Source organism: Martes martes, assembly GCF_963455335.1.
Source record: "Martes martes genome assembly, chromosome: 4".
Taxonomy (NCBI): domain Eukaryota; kingdom Metazoa; phylum Chordata; class Mammalia; order Carnivora; family Mustelidae; genus Martes; species Martes martes.
Window position 1 is genome coordinate 9,610,329 of NC_137891.1, and position 27,420 is coordinate 9,637,748.

At 43.7% G+C, this 27,420-nt stretch overlaps 1 protein-coding gene across 1 annotated transcript in view; it reads left to right on the forward strand.

Annotated features, from left to right (window-relative positions):
• Positions 1-26,663, forward strand: part of HHLA1 (HHLA1 neighbor of OC90) — a gene marked incomplete at both ends in the record, with an annotated part of 39,601 nt that extends 12,938 nt beyond the window's left edge. Inside the window, 7 exons of the mRNA XM_080800195.1 lie at positions 1,018-1,074; positions 1,169-1,259; positions 3,713-3,957; positions 8,800-8,868; positions 22,032-22,188; positions 25,212-25,294; positions 26,620-26,663. Of these exons, the coding sequence (XP_080656321.1) occupies positions 1,018-1,074; positions 1,169-1,259; positions 3,713-3,957; positions 8,800-8,868; positions 22,032-22,188; positions 25,212-25,294; positions 26,620-26,663 (746 nt within the window). The remainder of the gene's footprint in view (positions 1-1,017; positions 1,075-1,168; positions 1,260-3,712; positions 3,958-8,799; positions 8,869-22,031; positions 22,189-25,211; positions 25,295-26,619) is intronic.
• Between the last annotated feature and the right edge of the window lie 757 nt (positions 26,664-27,420).

Genomic DNA, 27,420 nt, shown 5'->3' on the forward strand with positions numbered 1-27,420 from the left:
CACTATGCTAATATGTATAATAACAGGCCCACATTCACAGTGAATAATAATAATAATTATTATTATTATTATGACCATTTACTGAGCTCTTCTATTTGCCAGGCACCATACACATTATCTCACTGGGTCATCATAGCTATCCTTTGAAGGACGTGCAAGAAAATGTCCACATTGCTTTGGGTAGGATTTTTTAAAAAAATTTTTTTGAGAGAGTGCATGGTGCAAGCAGAAGGGAAGGAACAGTGGGAGAGGGAGAGAGAGAATCTCAGGTAGGCTCCATGCTCAGTGTAGAGCCAGATGCAGAGCTCGATCTCATGACCCTGAGATCGTGACCTGAGCCAAAACCAAGAGTCAGATGCTTAAAAAACTGAGCCACCCAGGTGCCCTGCTTTGGGCAGCATCTTAAGGGACAAGTATATTTAGTAATTCATTCATTTTCAGACTTTAGCAGGTCTAACAGGGCATCTATACAACACACGATGGAACATCACCATCGACGGCAGCATGCCGTAATCAAACACTCTCACGTTCATTTAGCAACATGGCCCTTTACACTAAACAGGTCTGATAAAGACTGTAAATAGCCTCACATCTGTCAAGTCAGGTTTCCCACCAAATAAGTTTGGGTACCAAACTCACACAAAACCTTCCATCTTACAGTGATTTCAGAGTTTGGAAATCTCAAATGAGGGACTGTGGAATTTGAATGGTCACCATTTTATAGATGGGTAAACTGAGTCCAGAGACATCAAGCAGTTCACTCATGACCACATAGCTAGTAAATGGCAGAGTTGATGCTGTAACACTAGAAGCTGACCCCAGAGGCTGTGCCCTTTACATTATACTGTACCCCCCCCAAAAAAACCCCAGAAAATCAGGGCTCTCTTAAAAGGAAGGAGTTAGCCTTATTTCCCTATAACATCTTGAGCTAAGGATTTCTAGCTGAATTTTCATTTCAGCCAAAGACTTATAGCTTCAGACCCATTGCTAAGTCTTGTGTACTGGTTTGTCTTATAGTGAGTCAAACGAACGAATCGGACTGCATCTTCATATGTGTGATGACAGGAAAGTCAGGTGAACCATCAGACAAGCTCTCGGAACTGAGAATTAAACAGAATCCTCTAGCAGGTGAACCCAAGATTCGATCCTGTTGGTGTGGTTTTTGTAGGAAGGGATCTTTCTGACTTCTGGGAGATGGCGGAGAGATCTGCTGTTATCAACTACACATTCACCAGCAGCATGTCTGGTGTTCTAGGTGAGTGGAAACCCCCACACTCCACTATAGTCTCCAGACCAGGGTCCCAGCTAGCAAACTGAAGACCAAATGCTGCCCTCAGGTGTTTTATTTAGCTACACTGTGCTAAAACCAAAGGATTTTACCATTAAGATTAATCTCTGGATTTTCTTACAAGAGAAGATCTGGTGACTCAAAGGGAGTTGAGTAGGCACTGTCCCCATCCCACCCATTAGGAGAGACACTTTCCTCTTTTCCATAGCCCTCTCCACTCCCTATCGCCTGGCACTTGATTCTCATATTAACTACCTGGCTTTTGTAGGTAATTGAATTAGTGACCATGTTGTAGACATTGCCACTCTATAATACCCAGCCCCTACCCAACCATCCTCTACCTCTCTGCACACACTCCCACCCATCTGCCTGCCTTTTCCCTTGCAGAAGTGGTATTTTTGGAACGACCTTTGAGCTCGCTTTTGCCCCCTACACGTAACTGTCTCTTTTAGCTGAATAAAGTTCTGGAATCTGGAATAATAATAAATAATCCAAGATTATTTGCTGCTGCTGTGATTACTTAGTAATCTACCAGTCCTTGTCATCTACCTTTGACCTGAGGTAGCCTCTGAACTAGTCTTCCTTGACCCAGTTTCATATTTCTTTAAAATGTCCATCCGTTGCCACAACAGCAATAATCTTTTAAAATACAGTTGGGTTGGGTCTTCTCACTACTCAGAGCTAAGTCAGGAACAGAGGGTCCAAAGCCCTTAGCCTGGAGTATATATTGCTCTGTCAACATGCCTAGCCTCATCTGCTCTCTTTTTCCTTGAATCATCTGCTAAAATGACATTGAAACTCCTGTCTCTTCTTGCAGATGGCATCTCTCTGCATGCCTGTGCCACTTCACTCGGCCTGGAACTCCTTCCCTATTTTTCCATATTTCAGAGCCCCAGTTTGTCTGTCAATCACCAGCTCAGCGGCTGCCTCCTCTTTCCTAAAAATCTCCCAGTCAAAATTTGTCTTTTCTTATCTACAACTCTATAACACGACACTAGTCCATCATTTGGACTTGGTGCTACTGCAGGTTGGAACACAGGTGACCTTCCATTTGTGTCTCCTCACTGAATGGTCCTTGAAGGCAGACACCCAAACTCCTTCAGCCCCCTCAATCTGCTTCCCCTGGGTGTCTGCATGGTACTCTGTGCGTAGTAAGTTCTTAATTAGTGTTTCCTGGAGTAAAATGAAATTTACAATAAATCTCCGGTTCTACTTCAGTGGGCTGCCTTGATTTGAGTCTACTGGAATTACGTTTATTTATCTTAGTTACACTGAGGAAGGAACCTCAACTTGCGTGCCATGAGGCTGCTTGATGTGGAGATGAAATGGGCATTTGGTGGGTTCCCTTTACCTACTCGATTCTGAGGACAGAGCCGAGGATTGAGTCAATGTCATTTCTTTAGTCTTCCCGTGACCTTCCCAGGCCAGTCCCAATTGTACCTCCCCTTGGTGCTCCTTTATGAAGGACAGATGCCTGGGAAGAGAGAACACTTAACAAATGGACACGTATTTGTCACGTTGGTGTGCTTGATAGCCAGTCACTTGGCTGAGTGATGGCTTGATTGGGAGGGACTTAGCCCTATGTCCAGTTGATTTGGAAACAAGTACTAGACCTCTCGGGCGTGTGGGGACTACTGATCCCATAAGTGAAGCAGGAGAGAAGAGATGATGCTACAGGACATGACTTGTACAGGATGTGCCCTGCACAGTAATCTGCTAAAGGGGTAAGTAGGGCCTGGAATCCACTGGTCTGCAGGCCGGCCCTGGTCAACCCAGAAGAAGGGATCCATGGGCTCATGGGAACCTGTCATCCTAACATGCAGCCATCACCACTAAAAGCTGCCCAAAGGGAGCTAGAAGCTCAAATGAACACTTGAGCCTCTTCCTCTCTGTCTTCATGGAACGTCCAAGGGCACCATCTAGATCTCCCTCCAAATTAAGCCTTCCTGTTATCCTGGCTATGACCTACCTGTCTTTCAGACAGCTTCTGCCCAGCAGCTTCTGATGCCCCTAAATTCTGCTTCTGGTCTCTAGCCACATGCACAGGACACATGGAGCCACCCTGTCCCTCTTCTAGGAAAAAGTGCCATCTAGGGGCTGAGGGCTGTGAGGTGGGCGAAGGGCTTGGATGGATTTGGATTCTGTCAGGAAACATGTCGAATGCATGATACTTTGCAGTCTGACAGCTTTGCATTCTGTTCACAGAGCTTCTCAGCGTAGTGTTTTTGGAAATTGGTATTTTAGCTTCCTTTGCTGTTCCAAAAGAAACACTCCTCTTTGGTGACATATGGTATTGTTCCAAGTAAGGTTTAAATTTCTGCATTCAGTACGTTTGCTGTCCAACAATCTTTCAGTGGTTTGACAAGTCTGTGCTCCAAGTGTCAAGCATATAACACCTGCCTTTGACCATCTCCCTGAATGTACAGCTCCCAGGGGTACGGCTGTGACTTCAAAACTCACACCCACAAGCCAGCAGACACTATCGAGGACAAGCCCTCTGCACAGAGCCCAGAGCACCAGGGCACCTGCTCCAGGGACCTCTCCCTGGACAGAGACAACTCCTGCAGGGGGAGAGCGAGCCATGAGCACGAACAGTCTTTCCAAGCTCCACACCAGGACCACAGCCGTGGCCACGCGGGGTGGTCCCTCTCCCACCCTCCCAGCCTTGGGTAAGAAGCTTACTCACCCTTTCCCTTCCTGTCCTGCTTTTCCCTCACATAAATAAGTGAAACCCTTCCTTTATCCTTTTTCCATCGACCCTTTCTTCTTCAGCATCCCTGAAATTAGAGATTGACATGAGCTAGTTTGAGTTTGATACAGACAAGCAAAGGCAGTGAGCATCTTTGGCACAAGATCCTGCCAACATTTATTTGTATGATTTTTTTTTTATTTTGAAATAGTTTAAGACTCACAAGACATGATAAAAATAGTACAGAGAGCTCCCTGATCCCCTTCACCCAGCATCCCCCAATAAGAATGTCTTACATAAGTGAAATGTATTGTACCATGATGTATTTTTGTTTCAACAAAGCATTTAGCAATGTCTCTCCTGAAATGAACCCTATGTGGTGGAATGGTGGTGGGTATTAAGGAGGGCACATATTGCATGGAACACTGGGTGTGGTGCATGAACAATGAACCTTGGAACACTGAAAAAACAAAATTAAATAAAAAAAAACATTTTATGATAGAGTTAGGTGAATTTGTAGCTGGCTAGATAATGATGCCAAGTGTATGTTAATTACTTGAAGCTAGCACGGAGAGCCGCCACACGTGGCGGGCCAGCCAGCGAGTTCCTCCTTCCCCACCATCTTTGTGGGTGCCATCAGTAGTGTTGTCATAAAAGATGAAAAGACATGCTCATGCTATTTGGAAATAAGATACAACAGAGATAACGCTTTCATTAAAAGCCAATACTGTCTCAATGAGTTCCGACAAGGAACCAGAGTCATAGAATTCATTCATTCAATCATTCACTCATCGAGACATGAATTTAATATCAGACTCCAGGCTAGCTGCTAAAAGCACAGCTCTATCAACGTTCCCTTTCATTCCTGAGTGCGCAGACTGGGGTGGGAGACACGAACAAGTAAATTGATAGTTATAGTCTAGCCTACAAAGAGCTGTTGTCCTGGAGAGCCCAGCAGGGGACTTCCTGGAGGAGGTGAGAACTCATGGGAGTCCGGCAGGCAGGGAAACAAGAATGTGGAAAAGCAATCAAAGTCACTAACCAGAAACCCTTCAGTACACTCCAGTATTGTGACTGTTCAGCATAATTAGAAAGTTTCCCAGAATAATATGAAAAAAAAAAAAAACCCCAAAAGATATGATTGCTAGTGGCAAGAAAAATCATAGAATACTTAGCTATATGCCTAGCAGGAAAATTGTTGGGTTTTATATATGAAAAACTATAAAACTTTAGGGAGAGTAATAAGGCGTATTTAAATAAATAAAGCGATATACCACATTCTGGATGAGAAACTTGATTTTTTTAAAGATTTTATTTATTTATTTGACAGAGAGAGAGAACACAAGTAGGCAGAGAGACAGGCAGAGAGAGAGGGGATAGCAGGCTCCCTGCTGAGCAGAGAGCCCTATGTGGAATTCCATCCCAGGACTCTGAGATCATGACCTGAGCCGAAGACAGAGGCTTAACCCAGTGAACCACCCAAGCGTCCCGAGAAACTTGAATATTTTAAAGATGGCAATCGTTCCTAACTTAATATATAGACTTAAAACTTTCCAAGGGGGTTAGTTTTAAAAACCTGAAAAAAAATTATTTTCATACCTACTATGGAAATGAATGAGAGAACCTATAGAATTGTTTAAAAGAGCAGCCAGGGAAGATTGGCCTTCGTCCCAATCCTGTGATATTGTATTATTGTTGTTAGCATTATGATCATCCCCATTTTAAGGGGAAAGCTAAAAAAAAAAGTTAAGCCACTTGCCCCTAAAGTCACAACATGGGGGAGGCAGGAACAGTTTCCCCTCTGGTCTCTTCACCTCAAACCCCATAACAATTTCACTGGGTCATTTGATGAGAAACGTGCTCTGAACTTTGAGAGAGCTTGCTGTTGGATGTCTAAGGAATTTGGAGGTTTCTTTCTTAAAATAAGTAGTTAGGAAAATAAAGTTTACTTTGGTCCATTTATTCTAGTTCAGGGTAGAGCTTAGGTCCCTGAATTACCTGTTTTATGCATGCACAAAGCATTTGCCCTTTGATAACATTTCATTGTTTTGGTAATTTTATACCTGAATCAAAACGGTCAAGAATGTAAGTGGCCTGTTACTGTCCCATGTACAGCTACCAGGAGGGTGGCCAGGACCCCAGGGGTGACAACCAGCAGTCAGGCGTGGACTCCCACACCACCTGCAGGGCCTCCCTGGGAAACACTGTCCTCCACACCGTCATCTCCTGCAGAGGCCACGGCCACAAGGAGCTTGCCCAGGCCTCCAGCTAGGACAGCGGCCACCCATGGCAGCTCCTCCCAGGCCCACTCAACCTCAGGTAAGAGAGGATGCTCACTCCCACCTCCCCCATTTCTAAACTAAATTTAGCACTGTCCATCTTTAAAACGTTTTCTAAATTTTTGAAATACAATGCACAGAAAAGTTATAAAACCTAAGTTAGCATCATAATTAATAATCATAAAGTGAACTCTCTCTTCCTGTTCTTTATTCCAACCCTTTTCTTTCTACCTTGAATGAATGAATGAATGAATGAATGAAAACTCCCCCTTTGCAGGAATCTTCCACACCCTTTTTCAGCTATATGCCCTCTTTTATGTGCCCATTTAGAAATTTCTGATTTCTTTTTTTAATATATTTTTTAAAGATCTTACTTATTAGAGAGAGAGACAGAGAGAGCACAGGCAAGTGGAGGGGAGAGGGAGAAGCAGACTCCCCACTGAGTAGGCAGCCTGATGAGGGACTCGATCCCAGGACCCTGGGATCGGGACCTAAGCTGAAGGCAGATGCTTAACTGACTGAGCCACCTTGGCACCTTAGAAATTTCCAATTTCTTGGGGGCACCTGGGTGGCTCAGTCAGTTAAGCATCTGCCTTCAGCTCAGGTCATGATCTCAGGGCCCTGAGATCGAGCCCCGCATCGGTCTCTCTGCTCAGCTGGGAGACTGCTTCCCCCCCTCTCTCTGCCTGCCTCTCTGCTTACTTGTGATCTCTCTCTCTCTCTCTGTCAAATAAATAAATAAATCTTTAAAAAAAAAAGAAATTTCCAATTTCTTCTCTTCCCTTTTTCACTGTCCATCAAATAAGTGACCACTAGGAGCCAATACTGTTCTCTCCAGACTGCCTTTTTGGTGTAGTATTAGTATGTATTAATATTATTACATTAATTGCATATACATGATGTATATGCAATGTAATGTAACATACCTGTTAATTACACACCCAAATATAAAAAGCAAGAAAAAAGTTGTCAGATGTGATCCCAAGTCTATATATCTATGTGCATTTACTTGTGTGTAATAAATATACACAGAAAATAGAAAGTAAAACAAAATAAGACTAAAAAGTTCACAACATATTAACCTTGACTATATCTGGGAAGTACATAAGATTTTTACTTTCCTTCACTCCGTATTTTCTATTCATATAATCAAACAAAAAGGCTTTATTGCATTTGTTTTTAAAATCACTTTCTCTGGCACCTGCAGCTGGAGACCCTTCTTTCAAGCTCACCGCAGTCAGTAGATCGTAAGCCTGCTTGTTACTGTGCTTAATGTCCATTCCCTTGACCGTCCTCCCTCTCCTTAAGAGCCTGAGTCTTTAATCTCCTGTTCCATGAAATATAGCAGGCATTCAGGAGACATTGGCTGAAACACCTAAATTTCTTAAGAAATAGAGGGTGTAAAGGCAAAGTCTTGACTCTAGGCTCAAAATCAATTGCACCAGCGGATCTGGGAATGCAATTTTGACAGCTGTCATCAAGGAAATACCTCACATGCTTACATAGGAAAAGTAAAAGCTACCACATTGGGGTTTAGCTGGTAGGATATCAGTGGCCAGCACAGCCCTGAGGCTATGCACTCTGGTCTTCATTCCAGGCACAGCAAGGTTGAAATCCTGACTCACCTATGCTGTCTGTCCTTGGGCAGTTCTCTTGATCTCTCTCAGTCCTGGCTTTTTCACCTTCAAAAGTAGGGGAGGGGATACCTACCTTCAGAGTGGCTGTGAGGATTGAATCAGGGGGCTTCAATAAGGTGTTCAGCTCAGCACGTAGTAGCACCCAGGACGCCCTCAGTCCATGGCAAACACCTACCGCTCGCTTGTCTGGGGCTTTGCTTATGCTCTTTGCTCTCCTCCTATGCTTTGTTCTCCTTGGTAACTGCTGTTTCTTGTGTCTCAGAGATGTCATCTGCCCCCAGCCTCCATCTTCTCTGTGCCATGCAGGTCGGCCTCACCCCTCTTCTCCCACCTCACCACACAAGTGAAATGACCCATCCCATCTCCCTCTCCCTCACCCCTACAAGGAGGCTGCTTTGCTGGTTTTGCCAGGGACCAGGATCCTGACAGCAGAGATCACGTCCTGAAGTGGTCCTTAAAGCAGGACTTTATGAAGGATCAGAAGAATTGCTGAGATGACAGTTTATCAGGGTGGAGATGGAGTGAGTGTGTGCACTGACTCAGATGAGTGAAAAGCCTCATTTTCCTCACCGAGCAGCAGCGGTGCTTGCTCCTTGCCTGGGCCACCGCCATGCGTCTCCCATGCATTTCATCACTTCTTACAAGTATTAGCTGATTTCCAGTAGCATCCGACACAATGTATCAGAGCTACCCCTGGGACTTGCCGGTTTCCTCCTCTCCTTGATGAGCCTCTACTGCGGGTTTTATCTCTTACTCAGTTCTGTATCCTCACCTCCCTGCCTGGGTTACCTGACTTAATAACCATCACTGGTTGACTAGGGCAGGACTAGTGGTAGGGGGCTTCCTCTCCCCATAAGGCACCCCAAGAAAAAAACCCAGGCTTACCTCTCCCTCACTTCATCCCAGGAACCTCCACCCATGGCACACGAACCCCGAGTCCAACCAAGGCACCTGCCCCGAAATATCCACAGACAGGTAAGAAGGTTTAGCTGGAAAGAGAAACCCAATACCTCATGGCTTTGGTGTAGGGGCTCAGGGTAGAGGGACAAGGGTGCCAGGAGGCTGACTAAGCTGGGCATTGGACTTCATTGGTTCTAGCAGGGAAAGAGGCAGGCGAAGTAGTTTAAAAGCCTTGCTATGTTGTTAAATTACCCCATGACTTGCATAAAGCTCTTCCTTTTCTTGGCTACAATTCCCTATAGACTTTGAGAACGCTTTATCCTTAAACTGCTCTTATTCCTTTGTCCTGTGTCATCACCCAAGGCCAGTTCATGCTGACTTTTGCACGGCCATTCACACCCCTTGCAGGTGACCTCCCTAAAGAAGAGCCAGCCTTGGTCCTGGGACCCCACCAAGTCTCAAGTACGTACTGGCAGCCTGCTGCTCTGTTGCTCTTGTTTGTTTGGAACAAGGTTGTATCATGAAATAAAAAGAGGTTTGTTTGATTAAATTTAGATTCAGACTGCTGGGATTAAATTCTAGCTCTACCATTTACTGGGGAGGGGGTCTCCGGCACTCGGCTTGGGGAATTCAGCTTCCTTGACTGGGAAGCAAGAATAATAACAATTATTGTGGGCACTAAAACTGTCTTTATTCCCCCACGGCTTTGTATTGAGTAAGATAATGTGTGTGGAAGTGATTTGGAACTACAGAGCTCTGCATAACTTAATCCAATCAGCGTTTATCAAGTGAATACCTATTGAGCAAGGCACTGTGTGCTTTGCAAACAGAGGCTGTTCGTTTCATGAGCCTGATGTCAGCCAAGGCAGCAGAAGGAGGAACGGATGACTCCAAAATTCAATCCCCCATTTGCTGGGTGCAGTTTACTTTTGTTGCATTTTATTTATTTATTTATTTTTTTAAAGATGGTATTTATTTATTGGGGAAAGAAAGAGAGCATGCATGTGCGGGAGTGGGGGAAGGGGCAGAGGGAGAGGAAGAAGCAGGCTCCCTACTGAGCAGGTTGCCCAACGCAGGGCTCTATCCCAGGACACTGAGATCATGACCTGAGCCGAAGGCAGACACTTCACCTGCAACTTTTGTTGCATTTTATTTTTTATTTTTTATTTTTTTAGATTTTATTTATTTGACAGAGATCACAAGTAGGCAGAGAGGCAGGCAGAGAGAGAAAGGAAGGGAAGCAGGTTCACTGCTGAGCAGAGAGCCTGATGAGGGGCTCGATCCCACGACCCTGAGACCATGACCTGAACCGAAGGCAGAGGCCTTAACCCACTGAGCCACCCAGGTGTCCCCTTTTGTTGCATTTTAAAGGACACTCTGCCTTCCCCGTCCCTGACACTTAATTTCAATGGAATTCTAGAGGAAACCATGTCCTGGGTTTATGGCTGGGTTTTTGAGCCTCCTCACAGAGGCTCAAAAAAATGCTGCTTTTTTTTTCCATTTTTGGTTGCTTCCCTCCCTTGCTTTCTGTCCCAGAAGACAGAAATTGATACAGAATGAGTCCTCCAAAGCTGGTTGAATCCTCAGGGCCCTCCCACTCCTGGATGCCTTTCTATGCCCATTTCCTAAATGTTCCTGGACCATCCAGGCATATGTCAGCAGGGCATTATTAAATTCCTGGAGACTACACAGTCTCTTTTTTCATACACTGAAGATTTGCCGTAGCCCCACTCCCAACCTGCAGTGAATGGGCCTTTCAGACACAAAGCCATGATTATACTGCCGAAAGATATTATAGCCATTTTTCCCCCAGAGGTTGGTGGTGCAGAGGGGGGCCGTTTTCGACCAAGTTTTGGAAAACAAGCTGATTATATAACTACCTGTATTCATGTCTACTTATACGGCTCTATTATCTCTCTTTCTTTTTTTTAAATTAATTAATTTATTTTAATAAACATATAATGTATTTTTATCCCCAGGGGTACAGGTCTGTGAAACGCCAGGTTTACACATTTCACAGCACTCATCATAGCACATACCCTCCCCAATGTCCATTTCCCCACCACCCTCTCCCGTCCCCCCTCCCCCCAGCAACCCTCAGTCTGATTCTTGAGATTGAGTCTTTTATGGTTTGTCTCCCTCCCAATCCCATCTTCTTTCATTTTTTCTTTTCCTACCTCCCCCCAAACCCCCCCACATTGCATCTCCACTTCCTCATATCAGGGAGATCATATGATAGTTGTCTTTCTCCGATTGACTTATTTCGCTAAGCATAATGCCCTCTAGTTCAATCCACGTCATCGCAAATGGCAAGATTTCATTTCTTTTGATGGCTGCATAGTATTCCATTGTGTATATATACCACATCTTCTTTATCCATTCATCTGTTGATGGACATCTAGGTTCTTTCCATAGTTTGGCTATTGTGGACATTGCTGCTATAAACATGCGGGTGCACGTGCCCCTTCAGAGTACCACGTTTGTATCTTTAGGATATATACCCAGTAGTGCAATTGCTGGGTCATAGGGTAGCTCTATTTTCAGTTTTTTGAGGAACCTCCACACTGTTTTCCAGAGTGGTTGGACCAGCTTGCATTCCCACCAACAGTGTAGGAGGGCTCCCCTCTCTCTGCATCCTCGCCAGCATCTGTCATTTCTTGACTTGTTAATTTTAGCCATTCTGACTGGTGTGAGGTGGTATCTCATTGTGATTTTGATTTGTAGTTCCCTGATGCCGAGTGATGTGGAGCATTTTTTCATGTGTCTGTTGCCCATCTGGATGTCTTCTTTGCAGAAATATCTGTTCATGTCCTCTGCCCATTTCTTGATTGGATTATTTGTTTGTTGGGTATTGAGTTTGCTAAGCTCTTTATAGATTTTGTATACTAGCTTTTATCTGATATGTCGTTTGCAAATATCTTCTCCCATTCTGTCAGTTGTCTTTTGGTTTTGTTAACTGTTTCCTATGCTGTGCAAAAGCTTTTGATCTTGATGAAATCCCAGTAGTTTATTTTTGCCCTTGCTTCTGTTGCCTTTGGCGATGTTCCTAGGAAGAAGTTGCTACAGTTGAGGTCAAAGAGGTTGCTGCCTGCATTCTCCTCAAAGATTTTGATAGATTCCTTTCTCACATTGAGGTCCTTCATCCATTTTGAGTCTATTTTCGTGTGTGATGTAAGGAAATGGTCCACTTTCATTTTTCTGCATGTGGCTGTCCAATTTTCCCAGCACCATTTGTTGAAGAGGCTGTCTTTTTTCCATTGGACATTCCTTCCTGCTTTGTTGAAGATTAGTTGACCATAGAGTTGAGGGTCTATTTCTGGGCTCTCTATTCTGTTCCATTGGTCTATATGTCTGTTTTTGTGCCAGTACCATACTGTCTTGATGATGACAGCTTTGTAATAGATCTTGAAGTCTGGAATTGTGATGCCACCGACTTTGGCTTTCTTTTTCAATATTCCTTTCACTATTCGAGGTCTTTTCTGCTTCCATATAAATTTTAGGATTGTTTGTTCTATTTCTTTGAAAAAAATGGACGGGATTGTGATAGGGATTGCATTAAATGTGTAGATTGCTTTAGTTAGAATAGACATTTTCACAAATTTGTTCTTCCAATCAATGAGCATGGAACATTTTTCCATTTCTTTGTGTCTTCCTCAATTTCTTTCATGAGTACTTTATAGTTTTCTGAGTATAGATTCTTTGCCTCTTTGGTTAGGTTTATTCCTAGGTATCTTATGGATTTGGGTTCAATTGTAAAGCGGACTGACTCCTCAATTTCTCTTTCTTCTGTCTTGTTGTTAGTGTAAAGAAATGCAACTGATTTTTGTGCATTGACTTTATATCCTGACTTTACTGAATTCCTGTACAAGTTCTAGCAGTTTTGGAGTGGAGCCTTTTGGGTTTTCCACTATAGTATCATATCATCTGCAAAGAGTGATAGTTTGACTTCTTCTTTGCCAATTTGGATGCCTTTAATTTCTTTTTGTTGTCTGATTGCTGAGGCTAGGACTTCTAGTACTATGTGGAACAGCAGTGGTGATAACGGACATCCTTGCCGTGTTCCTAACCTTAGCGGAAAAGCTTTCAGTTTCTCTCCATTGAGAATGATATTTGCAGTGGGTTTTTCATAGATGGCTTTGATAATATTGAGGTATGTGCCCTCTATCCCTACACTTTGAAGAGTTTTAATCAGGAAGGGATGCGGCACTTTGTCAAATGCTTTTCAGCATATATTGAGAGTATCATATGGTTCTTATTCTTTCTTTTATTAATGTATTGTATCACATTAATGGATTTGCGGATGTTGAACCAACCTTGCAGCCCTGGAATAAATCCCACTTGGTCGTGGTGAATAATCCTTTTAATGTACTGTTGGATCCTATTGGCCAGTATTTTGGTGAGAATTTTCGCATTTGTGTTCATCAAGGATATTGGTCTGTAATTCTCTTTTTTGATGGGATCTTTGTCTGGTTTTGGGATCAAGGTGATGCTGGCCTCATAAAATGAGTTTGGAAGTTTCCCTTCCATTTCTATTTTTTGGAAGAGTTTCAGGAGAATAGGAATTAGTTCTTCTTTAAATGTTTGGTAGAATTCCCCTGGGAAGCCGTCTGGTCCTGGACTTTTGTTTGTTTGTAGATTTTTGATGACTGTTTCAATCTCCTTACTGGTTATGGGTCTGTTCAGGTTTTCTATTTCTTCCTGGTTCAGTTGTGGTAGTTTATATGTCTCTAGAAATGTATCCATTTCTTCCAGATTGTCAAATTTGTTGGCATAGAGTTGCTCATAGTATGTTCTTATAATTGTTTGTATTTCTTTGGTGTTGGTTGTGATCTCTCCTCTTTCATTCATGATTTTATTTATTTGCGTCCTTTCTCTTTTCTTTTTGATAAATCTGGCCAGGGGTTTGTCAATCTTATTAATTCTTTCAGAGAACCAGCTCCTAGTTTCATTGATTTGTTCTATTGTTTTTTTAGTTTCTATTTCATTGATTTCTGCTCTGATCTTTATGATTTCTCTTCTCCTGTTGGGTTTAGGCTTTCTTTGTTGTTCTCTCTCCAGCTCCTTTAGGTGTAGGGTTAGGTTATGTATTTGAGACCTTTCTTGTTTCTTGAGAAAGGCTTGTACTGCTATATATTTTCCTCTCAGGACTGCCTTTGTTGTGTCCCACAGATTTTGAACCGTTGTGTTTTCATTATCATTTGTTTCCATGAATTTTTTCAATTCTTCTTTAATTTCCTGGTTGACCCATTCATTTTTTAGAAGGATGCTGTTTAGTCTCCATGTATTTGCATTCTTTCCAAATTTCCTCTTGTGATTGAGTTCTAGCTTCAGAGCATTGTGGTCTGAAAATATGCAGGGAATGATCTCAATCTTTTGATACCGGTTGAGACCTGATTTATGACCCAGGATGTGGTCTATTCCGGAGAATGTTCCATGTGCACTAGAGAAGAATGTATATTCTGTTGCTTTGGGATGGAATGTTCTGAATATATCTGTGATGTCCATCTGGTCCAGTGTGTCATTTAAAGCCTTTATTTCCTTGTTGATCTTTTGCTTAGATGATCTGTCCATTTCAGTGAGGGGAGTGTTAAATTCCCTGCTATTATTGTATTACTGTCGATGTATTTCTTTTTTTTTTTAAATTTTTTATTTGTTTTCAGCATAACAGTATTCATTGTTTTTTCACCACACCCAGTGCTCCATGCAATCTGTGCACTCCCTAATACCCACCACCTGGTTCCCCCAACCTCCCACCCCCTGCCCCTTCAAAACCCTCAGGTTGTTTTTCAGAGTCCATAGTCTCTCATGGTTCACCTCCCCTTCCAATTTCCCTCAAGATGTATTTCTTTGATTTTGTTATTAATTGGTTTACATAGTTGGCTGCTCCCATGTTAGGGGCATAGATATTTAAGATTGTTAGGTCTTCTTGTTGGACAGACACTTTGAGTATGATATAGTGTCCTTCCTCATCTCTTATTATAGTCTTTGTCTTAAAATCTAATTGATCTGATATAAGGATTTCCACCCCAGCTTTCTTCTGATGTCCATTTGCATGGTACATTGTTTTCCACCCCCTCACTTTAAATCTGGAGGTGTCTTCAGGTCTAAAATGAGTTTCTTGTAGGCAGCATATTGATGGGTTTTGTTTTTTTATCCATTCTGATACCCTGTGTCTTTTGATTGGGGCATTGAGCCCATTAACATTCAGGGTAACTATTGAGAGAGATGAATTTAGTGCCATTGTATTGCCTGTAAGGTGACTGTTACTGTATATTGTCTCTGTTCCTTTCTGATCTACTACTTTTAGGGTGTCTCTTTGCTTAGAGGACCCCTTTCAATATTTCCTGTAGAGCTGGTTTGGTGTTTGCAAATTCCTTCAGCTTTTGTTTGTCCTGGAAGCTTCTTATCTCTCCTTCTATTTTCAATGATAGCCTAGCCGGATATAGTATTCTTGGCTGCATGTTTTTCTCGTTTAGTGCTCTGAATATATCATGCCAGTTCTTTCTGGCCTGCCAGGTCTCTGTGGATAGGTCCGCTGCTAATCTAATGTTTTTACCCTTGTATGTTACAGACTTCTTTTCCCGGGCTGCTTTCAGGATTTTCTCTTTGTCGCTAAGACTTGTAAATTTTACTATCAGGTGATGAGGTGTGGACCTATTTTTATTGATTTTGAGGGGCCTTCTTAGCATCTCCTGGATTTTGATGTTTGTTCCCTTTGCCATATTAGGGAAATTCTCTACAATAATTCTCTCCAATATACCTTCTGCTCCCGTCTCTCTTTCTCCTTCTTCTGGAATCCCAATTATTCTAATGTTGTGTCGCCTTATGGTGTCTTATCTCTCAAATTCTCTCCTCATGGTCCAGTATTTGTTTGTCTCTCTTTTGCTCAGCTTCTTTATTCTCTGTCATTTGGTCTTCTATGTGACTAATTCTTTCTTCTGCCTCATTTATCCTAGCAGTAAGAGCTACCATTTTTGATTGCACCTCATTAATAGCTTTTTTGATTTCAACTTGGTTAGATTTTAGTTCTTTTATTTCTCCAGAAAGGGCTTTTATCTCTCTGGAGAGGGTTTCTCTAATATCTTCTATGCCTTTTTCGAGCCCAGCTAGAATCTTGAGAATCATCATTCTGAACTCTAGTTCTGTCATATTACCAATGTCCATATTAATTAGGTCCCCAGCCTTCAGTACTGCCTCTTGTTCTCTTTTTTGTGGTGAGTTTTTCCACCTTGTCATTTTGTCCAGATAAGATTTGCTTTCTCCTCCTCTGGAATTCCGTTGTTCTTGGTGAGTGAAATTGGTCTTGTCTGGATTTCTTGTTGGTCTTCTGGGGGAGGGGCCTGTTGTGGTGATTCTCAAGTGTCTTTGCCCGAGGCGGAATTGCACTGCCCTTACCAGGGGCCTGGCTAAGTAATCCGCTCGGGTTTGCTTTCAGGAGCTTTTGTTCCCTGAGCGCTTTCCTTAGAGTTCCGGAGGACAGGAATGAAGATGGCGGCCTCCCAATCTCCAGCCCGGAGGAGCCGAGAGCTCCGGGCCCCGCTCCTCAGTGTGCCCTCAGAGAAAAGTGCCCAACCGCCCCGCCTCCCTGGCCTGCGGTCGCGCCGGTAGGAAAGCAGTCAATTGCTGGCACTTGGAGAAAAGTACCCAGTCGCTTCCATCTCCGTGGCCTCCGGCCTCACTCTGAGCTCACCCAGCCTGCGACCGGCACAAGGTAACCCCGGGCTGAGAGCTCACTCCTCGGCTTTGTCACTATAGCCGGCTTCCCCGCTGTAATACCTGCGAGCTCTGAGGCACTCAGATACCCCCGATCCTTCTGTGACCCCGCGGGACCTGGGTCCACGCTGACCCCGTGTGGGCTTCCCCCCGGTTTAGCCTCTGGAGCCATATCCCTCCATGGAACAGACTTTTAAAAGTCCCGATTTTGTGCTCTGTTGCTCCACCACTTGCCGGGACCCGGCCCCTCCCCACCACGGTCTCTCTTCCCGTCGCTTTGGATTCACTTCTCCGCAGGTCCTACCTTTCGGAAAGTGGTCGATTTTCTGTTTCTAGAATTGTTGCTCTTCTTCTCTTCGATTTCCCGTTGGATTTGTAGGTGTTCACAATGGTTAGATAAGCTATCTAGCTGATCTCCTGCTGCCCGATGTTGTCTCAGCCTGCTACTTCTGTGCCATCTTGACTCCTCCCCTCTTTCTCTCTTTCTGTCCATCCATCATCTACCCATCCATCCACCCCATAAGAAATATAAGTCTAAAATAAAGGGTTTTAACAACTTCCAGCAAATGATTCTTCCCATTCACAAAGAAACCATACCACAAATCCTTTGAGACTGACTCATTCATCCATTCCGTGAATATTTATTGAGATCGTACTGTTTCCCAGGCACTGTGCTAAGCCTATTTTTACTCCATAACAATTCTGCAAGGTAGGTAATGTTACCTTCATTAAGCCATTTCAGTGAGCACTACAGTTAAAAAGTAACTAAATTTTGAGCTTTCATTTGTCTAATTCCAAAGCCTGTGCTCATTCCACCCTTGTATGTTATCTATCCCAAGATTCTTCATTTGTACAAAATAATTGCAATTTGAGGAAGAAACTGGTAATGCTCTTTTTTTTTTAGTTTTTTTTAAATTTCTTTTCAGCGTAACAGTATTCACTGTTTTTGCACTACACTCAGTGCTCCATGCAATACATGTCCTCCTTAATACCCACCACCTTGCTCCCCCAACCTCCCACCCCCCGCCCCTTCAAAACCCTCAGGTTGTTTTTCAGAATCCATAGTCTCTCATGGTTCACCTCCCCTTCCAATTTCCCTCAACTCCCTTCTCCTCTCCATCTCCCCATGTCCTCCATGTTATTTGTTATGCTCCACAAATAAGTGAAACCATATGATAACTGACTCTCTCTGTTTGCCTTATTTCACTCAGCATAATCTCTTCCAGTCCCGTCCATATTGCTACAAAAGTTGGGTGCTCATCCTTTCTGATGGAGGCATAATACTCCATAGTGTATATGGACCACATCTTCCTTATCCATTTGTCCATTGAAGGGCATCTTGGTTCTTTCCACAGTTTGGTGACCGTGGCCATTGCTGCTATAAACATTGGGGTACAGATGGCCCTTCTTTTCACTACATCTGTATCTTTGGGGTAAATACCCAGTAGTGCAATTGCAGGGTCCTAGGGAAGCTCTATTTTGAATTTCTTGAGGAATCTCCACACTGTTCTCCAAAGTGGCTACACCAACTTGCATTCCCACAAACAGTGTAAGAGGGTTCCCCTTTCTCCACATCCTCTCCAACACACGTTGTTTCCTGTCTTGCTAATTTTGGCCATTCTAACTGGTGTAAGGTGGTATCTCAATGTGGTTTTAATTTGAATCTCCCTAATGGCTAGTGATGATGAACATTTTTTCATGTGTCTGATAGCCATTTGTATGTCTTCATTGGAGAAGCTGTGATCACCAAGACAGAATTGTATTGGCATAAAAACAGAAACATAAACCAGTGGAACAGAATAGAGAGCCCAGATATGGACCCTCAACTCTATGGTCAAATAATCTTCGACAAAGCAGGAAAAAATATACAGTGGAAAAAAGACAGTCTCTTCAATAAATGGTGCTGGGAAAATTGGACAGCTATATGTAGAAGAATGAAACTCGACCATTCTCTTACACCATACACAAAGATAAACTCGAAATGGATAAAAGACCTCAACGTGAGACAGGAATCTATCAGAATCCTAGAGGAGAACATAGGCAGTAACCTCTTTGATATCAGCCACAGCAACTTCTTTCAAGATATGTCTCCAAAGGCAAAGGAAACAAAAGTGAAAATGAACTTTTGGGACTTCATCAAGATCAAAACCTTCTGCACAGCAAAGGAAACAGTCAACAAAACAAAGAGGCAACCCACGGAATGGGAGAAGATATTTGCAAATGACACTACAGACAAAAGGTTGATATCCAGGATCTATAAAGAACTTCTCAAACTCAACACACACAAAACAGATAATCATATCAAAAAATGGGCAGAAGATATGAAACTGGTAATGTTCCTAAGAGAAAAGGTGGTCAATGCTATGTGCAGCCAGAGGGGAGGAGATTAGCTCCATCTGGAGGGATTGTTCAAGAGGTTTTCCTTGATGAAGAGAGAGGCATCTGAGCAGGGTTGCCTCTAAATATACATTTCAAGCAGGGCCACAGCTTATGCAAAGGCACGGAGGCAGGAAAGGACTGACATTTCCCAAGAGCTGAGAAATTCCTTGTGCCTGGAATTCTGGTGCTATAGGAAGGGGTGATGAGGAGAGAGGGAACAGAAGCTGGCAGGGCCGGGGTGGGGGACGCATGTGGATCCCCAGGGCCATGGAAGCAGTGTGGACCTCTTCTGAGACAACTGACATGGCCAGATTTGTGGTGCAGAAAACTTTCTCTGGCTGCAGAGTGGAGCCCAAAGAGGGGAGGATAGGAACAGGGATACTGGCAAGGAGACTACTGTACTAACCACAGCCAGAGATGAAGGCAGCTGGAACTAGGAGTTAGTTACTTGACTCCTCAGGGAGACTTGGATGGTGTTCAGGAATCAAGAAATGTGATGGTGGAATGATCAGCAGGGGATGACCAAACATCATGCCCAAATTTGAACAACTGAGAGGCAGAGTGCCATTTCCTGAGTTGGAGAAGTATGGGAGAGGTTGGGAAGAGGAGAGGGGCATGGAAATCAAGCATCAGGAATGTTAAGGATGTTCAAGTAGTAAAGCATGCTAGTATGAGCTCCAGACTCAGATCTTGCCAGAGTCACTACCTGATCAAACCACAGAGTCAATCAGACCCTCAGTGTCCTTTTATATAAAATAGATACCTACATTACATGATTTTACGAGAGTTAGATGAAATCATGTTTGTAAAGAACTTAGAAAGGCACTTAAGTCCAGGTGTGTAATAAATATTAAAGTAAAAAGTCATAGCATATTTACAAAAATTGATAAATATTCTGGAGGGTTTACTATTCTAATTGGCTCAGGATAGAATTCAAAATACATTTCCATCCTACCTTTTTTAACTAAATCTGTATCTAACATATGAGCCCTCTCTCCACTTTAATAAATTTATAACTGATAGATGAATGGATAAAGAAGATGTAGTATATTTACACAATGAAATATCAGTCACTGAAAAGAATGAAATCTTGCCATTTGCAACAACATGGACAGAGCTTCGAGAGTTAATGCTGAGCAAAATAAGTCAGTCCGAAAAAGACAAATACCATATGATTTCATGCCTATGTGGAATTTAACAAACAAAAGGCGAAAAAAAGGAGACAAACAAACAAACAAAAGGGGAAAAAAAGGAGACAAACCAAAAAGCATACTCCTAACTATAGAGAATAAGCTGCTGGTTGCCAGAGGGAAGGTGGGGGAGGAGGAGCACAGATGCAACAGGAGATGGGAATGAAGAATGTACTTGTGTTGGTGAGCACTGGATGATGTATGGAAGTTGCAAATCACTACATCGTACACCTGAAACTAATATCACACTGTAGGTTAACTATATTGGAATTGAACATTTGAAAAAAAATAATAATAAATATAAAAATAAGTAAATAATTTAAAACTGCTCAATTATAATTTTCAAAAAGGTAAGAAAATGATTCATAAAAATATGAAATTAGCACATGTCAGAGATACTATTCAATCATTAATTAATGAATGAATGAAGATTGGCTCCGTGGAGAGTTTGAGGAACAGGGATTTTTAAGTTAGTCCTGGGAATTTGGATATTAATTTACTAACTGATATCCTATAGCAAAGAATTCTTTTTCTTTTCACTAGACAAAAACCAGTTGCATCTTTACCAGACGAAATTCATTCACGTTGCTCACCGACAGGAATTATTTGTGTTGCTCTCAGATAAGAGTCGTTGAACCTCTTCAGAGTTGCAAAACCACCAACTCAATCAGTCAATCAAAGACACACACTCTTATGGAACCAGAAAATCCCCACACTATCTGCTAGACAGTACCCAGAACTTATTTCCAGGTTTTAGATCATTTTTCTTGATAGTAACTAGTAATTCTTTGTTGGAAGATCATTATCAACATCCTAATATAACCTTCAAATCACTAGAAGTTGCACCCTGTAAGAGGAAGCCTCTTTTCCTTTTTTTTAAGATTGATTTATTTATTTGAGTGAGAGAAGGAGAGAGCAGGGGGAGCGGGAGAGAGAAGCCCTAAGCAGACTCCCCACCGAACAGGGGGGATGGGCTTAATTTGAGGACACCAAGATCATTACCTAAGCTGAAATCAAGAGTCCACCACTTAACTGACTGAGACACCCAGGCACTCTGTCTCTTTTCCTTGTGTTTATGAGTTGTTGTATCCTTTGGTCTGTGAGTGCCCAGCATGTAGTGAATGCTGAATACATTTTGTTGAGGTGGGGCAGAGTGGGGCAGAGGGAGAAGTAGAGAGAGAATCCCAAGCAAGCTCCACACTGAGAGGGGAGTCCACCATGGGGCTTGAACCAGGACCCTGAGACCATGACCTGAGTGGAAATCAAGAGTCAGATGTTCAACCAATGGAGCCATCCAGATATCCTGTTCAATACATTTTTAATAAATCAGTAATAATAACTATTATTTGTCATTTACTCCATAGCAGGAAGTTTGCAGTATGCTTTGTATGCATTGTCTCCTTTGGTCCTCCCAGTGATCTTCAGGCAACTCACACCCATCTACTTGCACACAGTCTATACATATGTCTGCCTACTCATGCAAAATGCATATATCCATGTGTGCACAGACTCACACATATGCATGCACACATATGTCTGCACACACACATGCACACACACACACACACCCCCTCTGTATCATCTAATTATTCTCCATTTCCCTATCAGCAAACCGTCCCCTTGCTTGATGCTGAGTCCCCGCATACTCTACCTCTTCCACTGGAAATGCCTCCACCTGACCCACCTCTGTCTAATGTTTTAGATCCCTTTTAAAAATTTTGCTCTCAGTGAAACCACCTCTGATTTCCCCCGGGAACTGAACCCCACCTTACTCCACCTGTCTCTCGAACTCTCACAGCAGCTTTCCTGGGCACTGACGAAGCAATAGTTGTCTGTCTGTCTCAGAGCCACCTGAGATCAGGGCCAGGACTCTATCCATCAAGCACGGTAGCGAACAGAGGGAAGATGATTGCTAAATCCTTGTTGATGTCAGTGGTCTGGGATTGCATCTTCCAGGGTGTCCTGAGCTGCTCCTTGAAGAGGGGGCCATCACCGCTGCTCCCCTCACCCTGGCCATCCAGAAGTTCAACCCTTGCGTGATGGAGCTGTGCCGCTTTTTCCAGCAATGCCTCTGCATGAGCCAGAAGAGAGAGGCTAGAGCAGAGGCCATGAGGTAACAGGAACCAGGTGTCCCTTCCCACAGTCAGCATTTTGGGGCTGCCTATGCTGTGTGGCTGCTCTGCAGGCCACAGGTGGCCGGGAACAGGCAAGTGATAGGGGTACCTCATGGAATAGACTCTCTGGAGGGTCTTCTACTAGACCATCACCTCCTTGAGAGCCACGATGGAACCTCATTTATTTCTGGGTCCCCGGAACCCATTTCAGGGCCAGACACAGCAAGCGTAGCTGAGTCGAGTGGAGATCAGCTACGTTGGTGTGAATTTGAGCCCAGCTGAGTCATACCTGGTGGAGTGATCCCACAGGACTTCTGGTGGTCCTGGATCCCCATCAGCCTCAGCCTGGTGACATCTGCCGGAACTCAGTAATCGGAGGACATGTCCATCTAAACCCCGGCTCTTTCTAAATCCCTAGAAGTCATTTGCTGGCCAAATGAGAAGATCGTAAAACGAAATTTAGCAGGCAGACCTTGCTTCATACTAGAAGTTCTAGGCGTGGTAACATTTTCCCGCCGTCTAGTGCAGACGCTCTTTTCCCTCTTCTGCGGTTTGTCTCGGCTGTAAACCCAGAACCGAACAAACATGGACGACCACTTCTGCTCCAGTGGTCTGGGGCCAATCTCCCAGATCTTTAATATTCCTTTCCAAGTCCATTCATGACCCTTCAGCTTTTCAAACCTCCATCATCCGCTGGCTCTGAGCCTCAAGTCCAGGTTTGAAACCACTTTCCATTACATCCTGGTCTTGGACCTCTCGATCAGTGTTTGAAGGAGTGTTTCCTCCTCCCAGAGAGGGATATGGGAAAGGTCCATAGACCCGAGGTGTGAGCAAGTGATGTGGAAGCATTTCCCCACCACGTAGGCTCATCCTAAAAAAGAGAAAATTCTTGCAACGTGATCCGCAAGATCAGATCCTCTGCCAGTAACTTTTCAAATCAGCGATGAGTTGAGTCTCTCCTGGTCACCTGTTATACACAGTGCTGAGCCACGGGAATTGAGAGTTGAATCAGACCCAGAAATTGAGAATTTCATAGTTGGGAGGAAGAAATGGTCATAAACCCAAATTAAAATATGACATCGTAGGGGACAGAACCAAGTCATACCCAGAGGCAGTACCTATTCCTACTATCCCCTTGGAGAAAAATCACATTTAAAAAATATATATTGCAAATGCCAGGGGGAAGGATAAAATGGGGAAGGCAGAAGTTTCCAGAGAGGAGTTTTAAGGTAAAATTTAGAGAAATGAAGCATGGAGGAACCTGAGCTTATCCCTTCTCTTCCCTGTATTTTCACTTAATAGTGAACTGCTCTATAATCTCATACTAAACATGAGTACAGGCTCAGAATAACAGAGTGGGAGACTGGCTTTACTCAGTGTGTGTTGAATAGCACAGCTCCTGTGATCAAAAAATCATGCTTGAATGGGAAGGCTGGCCACACAGAGAAATTACAAAACCAGTAGGACAAGCACTGTAGCAGATCCCAGTATGCCCCATGGGACCCCAGGGAACTAACTAATAGGGCCTGATGGGGGAATAGAAGCTTCCCAGGCAGGAAATGGGAGAGGCCGCTCCAGGCTAAAGGAACACCAAGTGCAAGCCTGAGAAGTGAGAGGCAGCCTGGAATGTCATAGGTCCACTGAGATATGCACTGTGGCTGCGGCGAAGGCATAGGTCCGTTTTCAGGAAAGCCTTGCTCCTTCAAGCACCTGGCGAGCTCTTGCAAACAAGTCTGGACTTTCCCCCTAGAGCTTCAGCCGCTCTTCCCCGCTGTGCATTTTCTCCTTCATTCAGGACAGATTGAACCCATATTCCCCAGGATCGTTTGATATCCTCTCTGTTCTGGAAGCTTTCTAAGCAATTGGTCTGTGGGTCTTAGAACATCTCGTCACACTTGCACACTTCAGGCTAGCTGAGGGGAGATTAAGGATTAGGTCACAGAACTGGGCTCTTAAAACTAGGGGGTAGCTTAGTATACTGTATGGGGGATAAGGTGAAACCAAGTCGACCTGCCTTTAAATTTAGGCTCTGGACTTACAAGCTCTGTAGGCTAGTCATGTAGTGTCTCTGAGCCTCAGTTGGTTACTCTGCAAAATGGGTATAGTCTTACTAGAATGGTAGTGCATTCTGACAGGAAGTGGATTACCTGGGAGAAAATCCGCACTCTCTTGAGAGCAGTGAGTCCTCAGGCAAATCAGTGCATCTCCGTGCTCTAGTTTCCTTAATATAACGGTGTCCTGGAAATCGAGGGTGCTGGAGTCTGGGGAATCTTTACAGCTAGTTGTACTCAGGCAGTTTGTTGCTCCCCAGGGGACGCTAGAATCACAGAGTGGTAGGGATAGGAGGGAAATGGGAAGATGTTTAGCCCGACCTCCTCACGCATCTGGTGAGGGATAGGCAGGGCAGTGAATTCCCAGAGTCCCACAGGGAGCCAGCAGCACAGCCTGCCCAGAAAGCTCTTCTTCCTAATAATGTGCTTGGTGCTCTCCCACTGAAGCCCTTCGAAGCCACCCCTGCAGCCCCAGCCAAGAGCAGAATATTATTTTGCAAGTATTTTCTTCCTTATTAACTGTAACAGCCCCTGTGTTCTTAGCCCGTCTCACACACAAAAACAAATACATGAACATCATCATGGCAGAGCACCTGTTACAAGCCTGACCCAGTCTGGGGAACTTGACATATGTTAGTTCACTGAATCCTGCTGATAACCTGTGAGGGTAGGTCCTAGGACTGCCTTTTGAGTGTCTATGAAAAATCTAAGGCCCAGAGGAGTGAGTGCTGAGCCTGAAGTCACACATCTAGTGAGGACTGAGGCCAGGACTAAAAATACATCTTTCTCACTCCAAAGTCTAAGCCTCTCCCCACTCAGCCTCATCCTCTGCCTCTTCTCTCATACCCAGGAAAGATGGAGAGAGGGGTCCTTGCTGTGAGTAGTTGGCCAGGATGACTTTCTAAGTGATGGCTGTCTTCCATTAGCCACAAGGGATGATAATCGCTTTCCGCTCTCATTGGAATCTTTAGGTACTGTCTTCAATACTATTCCTGGTTTCTGAAGAATGCAACATACATCTGTCAGAGGGTGAAAAGGGTGTCCCACTCCCACAGTAAGTATACACGTGACCGTGTTGTAACTTGACAATAAATGCTTTGTATGAAAGGGCTCTAGAACACACTGATTGTCCTGCCTTCATGGGGGACAGTAAGAGTAGGTACAGATCATGTAGTCCTCACTAATTTTAGACAAGAAAAGTGAAGGGTATTTCTGATTACTCTTCAACTAACAGTTCAGTGTTTGCAATTAGGTATAGAAAAAAAAAAGAGAGAGAGAGAGAGAGAGGAAAAAAAGCAGGAGTCAACCCGACCAAGCCATTTTGCTTTTTATATGATCTCAGGCAGCTTTCTTATCCTCCCCGGTTCCCATATAAGCTAAAAACACAAATGAACAAAGAAAAATCAAACAAATAGAAACACTCAAACTCCTGACCAAAGCAAAATGAGTACAAATAATCCAAGAAAAAGCTTATTCTTGTTTTTGTTTTTGTGTAAGATATTTATTTTTCAGTAATCTCTATACCCAATGTGGGACTCAAACTCGCAACCCGAGTCACATGCTCTACTGACTGAGCCAGCCAGGCTTCCCCAAATAATACAAATAAAGAAGGCATCGTGAGGTGCTAGAAGTAGGGTATATGGTAGCCTCTTCTGGACCTGATGGTATCAAAGCCCCATTTACTCAGAGAGGCCAAACATAAACTTGGTTTTTCTCCCACTCCTGCAGACTAAAGTAGCTGATGGGGCCTGGCTGGTCTCTGAGCTAATGGTCTGACCATCTACCTGGACTATCCAGTCAAAGGACTCTGACCTTCTAAAAGTCATGGAGCTATACGGAACTTACATTACCTTCATTCTGCAGCACAAAGGCCAAGCATTTAGGGGTGGAGCCTTGGGGGGGGGGTGTTGCTCAGTTGTCAAAGACAGATAACCCTTTGCCTGAGATGGGCAGAGGGAGCAGGAAATTTTACAAGCTACTTACACTTAAATAGCTCTTCTTTTGTCCTTGGCACCTTATAATCTCCATGCAAACAACATATTACATCTACTGAAAAACATATTAATGGGATTAGATTAGCTTTCTGCAAACTGGAGAGATCAGGTAGATAGAATTGGGTATTGGGAAACCATCACTGAGCAGTGAATGCAGAGCTGAATGATGCTCTCCTCTCAGCTTGGCTGCTAACCAGGGAAGGTCTTGCCCACATCCTTCCCCCTCTCTGACATGGACTCCTGAGTCCCTGCCCACCCCACTGCCCTGCCCCACCCTTGCCTTCTGGAGGAGCCCGGCCCATGGCTGATGTCACCTGACTTTATGTCCCTGTAGCATTTACTTCTTTCTCACTACCTTGAATTACCTCTTCTTTTTTCCTTCCAGCGTTAAAACAAAAATGTCTCCGGAATATCTGTCAGTCAGTGTGAGACCTTGAAAAAGTGGTGGGACCTGATGATACACTGGACGAGGGCTCTTCACCCTGGTCCCTGGACCAAATTGGCTGTCTTTGCAGAATTCACCAGGCCCCAGCCAGATCATCAATCAACCAAAAGAGGTTCTTTTTGGAACTTGCATTTCTTTCTCTCCTGCGAATCCTGGGAAGGTGGAAGACCAAGTATTAGAGGCTGCACTGAGACCCAATCCGTGTTCAAGGAATCCCCAGGATGCTTGTAGCAATCCTGAGACTGGAGAGATGGGGAGGGGAGTGTCGCACTAGCAGGAGCAAACTAGTCCAGGCTCCGGGACTCTGACACAGTACCCAAAGTGACTTAAACTTGGGATTTTAGGAAGACAACAAGATAAATAAGGAAAAGTGAATTCATACTATGGAGAGATTCACATATGATTCTATATACCATTGACTCACACTCAGTTATGTACAACTAATCAGTCTTGCTGATTATAGAATCCAGATAATGTCCCAAGCCCTCTAAGTAGGAGGTGATGAGAACCTTTCCTCATAAGAAGTGTAGAGAGTTGTGGGTTTTTTGTTGTTGATGTCTTGACTTGAATCCTTATCTGTGGATCCCACTGTATGTGGGGGTCTCCGAGAGCATTCTCAAGCTCAGTGATTCTCTAATAGGACTTATGGAACTCCAAACAGCTGTTACACTCACATTTACTCCTTATTACAGCAAAGGGACAGAGATTAAAGTTGGCAAAGGTAAAATGGGCAGAGGGCAG